The 7,937-nt window shown below is 39.3% G+C and overlaps 1 protein-coding gene across 6 annotated transcripts in view; it reads right to left on the bottom strand.

The window, feature by feature from the left end:
• Nucleotides 1-7,937, bottom strand: part of KCNIP4 (potassium voltage-gated channel interacting protein 4) — a 1,209,980-nt gene that overhangs the window by 3,489 nt on the left and 1,198,554 nt on the right. For all 6 annotated transcript variants that reach the window (XM_026456087.1, XM_026456089.1, XM_026456090.1 and 3 more), the window contains 3 exons: nucleotides 2,600-2,707; nucleotides 767-871; nucleotides 93-155 (listed from right to left, as the gene is read on the bottom strand). In XM_026456087.1, the coding sequence (XP_026311872.1) occupies nucleotides 93-155; nucleotides 767-871; nucleotides 2,600-2,707 (276 nt within the window). The remainder of the gene's footprint in view (nucleotides 1-92; nucleotides 156-766; nucleotides 872-2,599; nucleotides 2,708-7,937) is intronic.

Genomic DNA, 7,937 nt, shown 5'->3' with positions numbered 1-7,937 from the left:
GTATTTTGCCCAGTTCGTGGTAGCTAGCTGCTAATACTCAGTTTAGCTGTTATGATAGCTGAAGTGATAGTTCTTATACTTTCATTACTTACTTTTTGGCAGCTTTCAATGAACTCATCTATGGTAACAACTCCATCTTTATTTTTGTCCATTTTCTGTTCAGGAAGAAAACAAAAAATTGTATTTAGACTTATATCCCTTAATACCCTCACACCTGCACCAAATGAGCTGAAGCTGATAAAAAGAAAACCTAGCTGCTTGTTTCACGTGGAGGAACTGTTTCAGAGCAGATACCAGTAGTTTCTTAGAGATAAAAATGATAGGGCCAAATCCTTCTGGCTGTTCCCTTTTCAATATAATGTGGTGAAGATTTAGAGTCACTCTGTCCTAGGTAAAATCCTACCTTTTAGATATGACAGAGCTCGGCCAATTTGCTGAAACTTTCAGAGCTTTCTTTTTGTCTCATCTGTAAAATGGGATTAATGAGGATTTATAGGATTCTTGTAAAAACTGAATGAAAACAAAACTTGTGAAACATGAGAATTGTTTAATGTCGTATCTTGGATTTAGTGAATGTTCAATGAGTGTAGTTATCAGCATTGCAAATTCAAAACCAAAGCTATTAAATTAATAGGATGGTAAATACTGTTTTGTCTCAGTAAAAATTATTTTCCTTTGCTTTCTTTTGAATCATCGTGGTGCTTGGCAAACATCAGGAAATTTTCTCCTAATTTCATTCCCTCTTGACTTCTGTTTTCATTCCTACCTGAAAAAATGTTTCGACGTGTTGTCTGGGAGCATCTTCTTTGAGGACAGGATATGTACATTTACCCATCATGTCGTATATTGCTTTCATTATATCAAGCATTTCCTGAAAAGTAAAAGTCTTATGTGAGGTTGCACACACGTATGAAGAAACCAGTCTAAGAAGCTCTGACAGATTTTTCCTACTCGATGATGACTGTTGGTTGTCCCAAAGGAAAAGCCAGCAAACAGCTTTCTGCCTCAAGAGCAGAAGAATCAGATGTAAGAATGAATTGTGATCTCTTGGTTTTTCCATGTATCTACCATAGTCAGGAAAAGAATATGCTGGTTTAATGTTTGGATTTCTATAGACTTTAAGTAGACCATGCTTATTTAATTGAATTATAATATGTGTTGATCATCAGTTTCCATCTATTGAGAGTCAAATATACTGCACACCATATATTGAGAAAAAACACCATTTAGAATTAGTGAAATTAATTGGTAAGTCTTAAAGTTCATTAGGATTTTTGTTGTATTTTTCCTACTATGGCTTTAACTGAAGTCACACGTGAAGATCAGTCAAAATATTTTGACCCTGGGAAACACCTTGAAATTTTATTAAAACAGTCTAATTTTTGCCTTACCATTTTCATTCTTATGAGAGTAAAAATAATGTCTAATAACTTAAACATGTAGAGATGTATTGTTGCACATTTGTTTCACATGAAAGATCTCGACTAGGTTGATAATACAGGTATATACTTTTAAGAGTATTCAATTCTATTATAAATGATAATTTGTAAACAGGTAAAACCTTTTAAGATGTTTTAAGCATAGATAATATGTAACAAGTAGTTTGTTAGACACAGGCAGAATTCTTGAGATGTGTTAAACATAGGAAGGAATTGAAGAACAAGAGATACCTAATACTCCTGAGGTACCTGGGTAATAAATATTCAGGGTACAAAAATATACAAGAAGCACTAACTAACTATTTAGGATATGCTGCATATACACGAACACTTAATAGTCATTGAGGTAACCTGTTCTGGCCCCAGGTGTCCTCTGTGCAAGAAACACAAATGAAACTCATGACTACTTATCAGGCTATACTTGTGGCCAGGCACACTTGCACCTGTGTCTCTCCAACAGAGCAAGTTCATGTCACTGGCTGTTGGCCCCGGGCACCTTTTGTGTATGGGGGTCTCTTGCTCAAAATGCAATTCTGGGGAAGGCTTGTGAGGCAGAGAGAGACAAGACATAGGCACACAGCATGCCCAGGATTCAGGGAGTGTGGTCTTTCAACCCCACTTGCATCCTATCCTGTGTAGTTAACTTACCCGTCCCTTTACTTCTCGCTGTGTTTTAAACTGGTTTAATAAACTGTAATACGAGTATCTTAATTTGGTCTGTGAGCCTTGTTTCCTGGATAGTCTTCCTCAAAGTGCATTTGGAGACCCCACCATTGCATCAGGTCATTCCACAATCCCCATGAGAGTAAAATTGCATTTCCTTATGGGGAAAAGAAAGGCTTTGGGCTAAATATTGAAACATGGCTTGGATACATTTTCTTTCTGATTCCAGCCATGGTCTTAATACTGTGAATGGAATAAAGATGCCAGCAGGAAAAAAGTGTGTAATCTTTATGTGTTACATATTTACTTTGGAGCTTCACCATAAACCATTTCTATCTATTCCAAATTTTTCATTAATTATACATCTTTCTTCCACTACATAAAATACTTTGGATTTCCTGAGAAAAACTTTTCAAATTAATAATTGCAATTAATATTTTAAAGTTAAGAAATGAAAATCTTCCAAATTATTGCTATGTTGGTGAGGTATCCCTTACCTCTTTAGTGATGTAGCCATCTTTATTTATATCATACAGATTAAATGCCCAATTGAGTTTTTCTTGTACTGTCCCCCGGAGCAAAATGGAAAGACCTTTGATGAAATCCTAAAAAGAAATAAAAATACAATTTTATATGACGTTTCTAAAAAAAAAAAAGAAATGATGGAAGGGCTACAACCCTCTGGAATTTGGAATTTGAACCATTTATTTAGCAAAATGATTGATGTGTTATTGGTTGTCTATTTTTCAGACTTCTCTGTGGGCATAAATCACTCATTAGTCTTAACATTTTCATCTTGTAATTGGAAACTGAGTTAAATCAATGGTAGTACTGGAAATGTACCAATGGATACCCACACGGCAAGAGGCTTGAATATAAGTGGTATTGGCTTTCCAGTGCAAGCACACATGATATACTAAAAGAATCTAATAGTGTTTTTTTTTTTTTAAATACAAGTGCACACATAACACACTTCAATGAAAAAACGTTTGCTAATAAGAAATGTGGCTGACCATAAAAGATAAACTAATTGTGGTCTCTAATTAGAAATCCAGTTATAATTTACATGTGGACAGTGGGTAAGAGCATGGAGTTGGAGAGCACAGACTGCCTGGTTTCACCCTCGAGCTATATTACTGGATGGCTTCGTGTCTTCAGGCAACTTAACATCCCTTTGCCTCAATTTTCATATTTGTAAAATGGAGCTAATAATAGTATCTACCTCTTCACAATTTTATGAGGATTGAAAAAGAGGCTGCTTATAATAGTCCCTGGCAAGGACATTGGCTGTGTAGGTTTTCATTAAGTAAATGGAGCCCTCAGTTTGTATACTGGTTAAGCTGGTTTGATTGCATTGCAGACTGGCCAGATTAACTTGATTAAATTCATTTAGATTTTTTTTTTTTTTTTTTTGAGATGGAATCTTGCTCTGTTGCTCAGGCTGCAGTGCAGTGGCGTGGTCTTGGCTCACTGCAACTTCCACCTCCTACCTCCCGGGTTCAAGCAGTTCTTCTGCCTCAGCCTCCCGAGTAGCTGGGACTACAGGCATCCGCTACCATGCCTGGCTAATTTTTGTATTTTTGGTAGAGATGGGGGTTTCATCATGTTGGTCAGGCTGGTCTGGAACTCCTGATCTTATGATCTTCCCACCTTGGCCTCTCAAAGTGCTGGGATTACAGGCATGAGCCACCGTGCCCGGCCAGATTTGTTGTGGTTACGTACAGCAGGGTTAACGTTACAATGTGCTGTATTCAGTTTATAATCCAGTTTTTCCAGTTTTAAGTAGGAATGCAGAGGGGAAATCCAAAAGTATTTTGGGTGAATTTGCATTATATCTCCCTTTCCCACATTCCTTTATTTTATAGCTGTATTTGTCTGAATTTCTCAAATTGTTTTTTTCTTTTTTAAATAAGTAATATCCATATAGTTGAACATTTAAAAATTATGTAAGCCGCCTGGTGAAAAACCTTTCTTCCATTCCTGGACCCAGCCACCTGTTCCTTTTACCCATAGACAACTGGCATAAATAGTTTGTATTTACTTCCAAGAAATTTTTGTGCATATACAAATATAAGATATATTTGTTTGTTTTACTGGCTAACAGACTTCTATACTTTTTTTTCCACTTAACCATAAATCAGGGAAACAATTCAAGTTTCCATTGTATATGTAAATGCATCATTGTTTATTTAACCAAATTGTTCTTTTACACTTTTTCTCATTGTTATTTCTAGGTATTTTAACCTTTCTGTTGCTGTTGTAAATGAGATATTTTTCTATCATATATTCTAAATTGTATGTATGAAAGCTATTGATTTCTGTATAATTTTGTACCCTGTCAATTTGCTGATACCATATGTTGGTTTTCTTCTGGGTTTTCATGTGTGCAATAATATTAGCTGCAAATGGAGTTAATTTTACCTGTTTTCTAATTTTTATATGTTTACTTTTTTCTAATTATATGGCCTAATATCTATAGAACAATGTTACATCATGTAAATGATAATAGATATTCTTACTTTTTTCTTGAACTTCAGAATATTTCAATTCGCTTTTAAGCATGATACTTAGTTTTATCATGGTGAAGAATTATACAACCATTTCACTTAGGCAAATTTATCAAGAATGGTCACTGACCTTTTTTGGCAAAAATGAAAAAGACAAAACCAAAAATAATTGCCAAATTCATATTGCAAGGGGCCCTGAATAGCCCAGTCAGTTTTAAGAAAGTAGCTGCTTTGCAGGTGGGAAGATGACTGCATTTCTGTCTGATAGCTTTAGTGAGTGTGAGCTGTTTGGGAGTGAGGAGCTAGGTAGAAGAGATATGAATCTGAGGTTTGAGGAGAGAGGTGGGAGCTCTGCTACTAGGCAATAAGGTGACGTGCAAATTAGAAAACCTGAGACCTCCCTGAAATTATTTCCCTGCCATATTTTAGAAAATTATTTATAACGTATAATGTAGTTTAATTAAAAGGTAATGACAGCCCTTGGAGGTGTGAGTGTACATCTTTCAAAACCAGCAGGCTGGGGATCATGGCTTATGCCTATAATCCCAGCACTTTGGGTGGCAGAGGTGGGAGGGTTGTTTGAGCCCACAAGTTTGAGAGCAGCCTGAGCAACCCAGCCAGATCCAGATGAACAAGAACAACAAATTACCTGGGTGTGGTGGTGCACACCTGTTGTCCCAGCTACTTGGGAGGCTGAGACAGGAATTGCTTGAGCCCAGAAGGTTGAGGCTACAGTGAACTAATTGCACCACTGTGCTTCAGCCTGGGTGACAGACCAAGACACTGTCTCAAAAAAAAAAAAAACAAAAAAAACAAAAAATCCTTGGCTTTTTCAGAAGGTATAAAATATACATTGCAGAACACAGAGCCTTATTCACTGAAGATTGCTGAGCAGTTTTGAAAGCTAGATGAGGTTGATGGTTATTAATATAAACTTTTTTAAAAATTCGCAAAGTAGTAATATGTCATTAATTTTAAGGGGAGCTGGCTACAGGGTCTTTGAAAACATGCTTAGAGTATTGGTTCTCAAAATATAATGTGCAACAGCTGGGGAGCTTGCTAACAGATTTCTGGGACCTACCCCAAGAATTATGATTCATTAGGTTGGAGTGGGACCCCAAAATTTACATGTCTGACACATTCCAAGGGGAAGCCTATACTGCTTCCAGGGATCACACTTTGAGAACCACTGGCCTACGGTACTCATCATTGGCATTGACCTCACCACCACACAAAACAGCAGAATAACAGTGAAAGATTTAAAGAGAGTACTTTTGGGGAACCCCTCCAAGGTGGCCGAATAGGAACAGCTCCAGTCTACAGCTCCCAGCATGAGCGACACAGAAGACGGGTGATTTCTGCATTTCCAACTGAAGTACCAGGTTCATCTCACTGGGACTTGTTGGACAGTGGGTGCAGCCCATGGAGTGTGAGCCAAAGCAGGGTGGGGCATTGCCTCACCCAGGAAGCGCAAAGGGTCAAGGAATTCCCTTTCCTAGCCAAGGGAAGCCGTGACAGATGGTACCTGGAAAATCGGGATGCTCTCACCTTAATACTGCACTTTTCCAATGGTCTTAGCAAATGCCACACCAGTAGATTATATCCCGCACCTGGCTCGGGTCGTTCCCACCCTAATACTGCACTTTTCCAATGGTCTTAGCAAATGGCACACCAGGAGATTATATCCTGCACCTAGCTCGGAGAGTCCCACGCCCACAGAGCCTTGCTCACTGCTAGCACAGAGGTCTGAGATCGAAGTGCAAGGCAGAAGTGAGGCTAGGGGAGGGGCATCCGCCATTGCTGAGGCTTGACTAGGTAAACAAAGCAGCCTGGAAGCTCGAACTAGGTGGAGCCCACTGCAGCTCAAGGAGGTCCGCCTGCCTCTGTAGACTCCACTTCTGGGGGCGGGGCATAGCTGAACAAAAGGCAGCAGAAATTTCTGCAGACTTAAACGTCCCTGTCTGACAGCTCTGAGGAGAGTAGTGGCTCTCCCAGCCTGGAGTTTGAGATCTGACAACAGACTGCCTCAAGTGGGTCCCTGACCCCCGAGTAGCCTAACTGGGAAACACCTCCCAGTAGGGGCTGACTGACACCTCATACAGCCAGGTGCCCCTCTGAGATGAAGCTTCCAGAGGAAGGATCAGGCAGCAACATTAGCCGTTCTGCAACATTTGCTGTTCTGCAGCCTCTGCTGGTGATAACCCAGGCAAACAGGGTCTGGAGTGGACCTCCAGCAAACTCCCAACAGACATGCAGCTGAGGGTCCTGACTGTTAGAAGGAAAACTAACAAAGGAATAGCATCAACATCAACAAAAAGGACAGCCACACCAAAACCCCATCTGTAGGTCATCATCATCAAAGACAAAGGTAGATAAAACCACAAAGATGGGGAGAAACAGAGCAGAAAAGCTGAACATTCTAAAAACCAGAGTGCCTCTTCTCCAAAGGAATGCAGCTCCTCACCAGCAGTGGAACAAAGCTGGATGGAGAATGACTTTGACGAGTTGACAGAAGTAGGCTTCAAAAGATCAGTAATAACACACTTCTGTGAGCTAAAGGAAGATGTTTGAACGCATCGCAAAGAAACTAAAAGCCTTGAAGAAAGTTTAGATGAATGGCTAACTAGAATAAATAGTGTAGAGAAGACCTTAAATGACCTGATGGCGCTGAAAACCATGGCACAAGAACTACGTGACGCATGCACAACCTTCAGTAGCTGACTTGATCAAGTGGAAGAAAGGGTATCAGTGATTGAAGATCAAATGAATGAAATGAAGTGAGAAGTTTAGAGAAAAAAGAGTTAAACAAGCAAACCCTCCAAGAAATATGGGACTATGTGAAAAGACCAAATCTGCATCTGACTGGTGTACCTCAAAGTGACAGGGAGAATGGAACCAAATTGGAAAACACCCTTCATGATATTATCCAGGAGAACTTCCCCAACCTAGCAAGGCAGGCCAACATTCAAATTCAGAGAACGCCACAAAGATACTCCTCTAGGAGAGCAACCCCAAGACACATAATTGTCAGATTCACCAAGGTTGAAATGAAGGAAAAAATGCTAAGGGCAGCCAGAGAGAAAAGTTGGGTTACCCAGAAAGGGAAGACTAACAGTGGATCTCTCAGCAGAAACTCTACAAGTCAGAAAAGAGTGGGGGCCAGTATTCAACATTCTTGAAGAAAAGAATTTTCAACCCAGAATTTCATATTCTGAGTTCATAAAGTGAACTGAGCTTCATAAGTGAAGGAGAAATAAAATCATTTTTAGACAAGGAAATGCTGAGAGATTTTGTTACCACCAGGCCTGCCTTACAAGAGCTCCTGAAG

This window comes from Piliocolobus tephrosceles, chromosome 3 (genome assembly GCF_002776525.5).
Source record: "Piliocolobus tephrosceles isolate RC106 chromosome 3, ASM277652v3, whole genome shotgun sequence".
Classification (NCBI taxonomy): domain Eukaryota; kingdom Metazoa; phylum Chordata; class Mammalia; order Primates; family Cercopithecidae; genus Piliocolobus; species Piliocolobus tephrosceles.
This window is presented reverse-complemented; position numbering and strand designations above follow the sequence as displayed.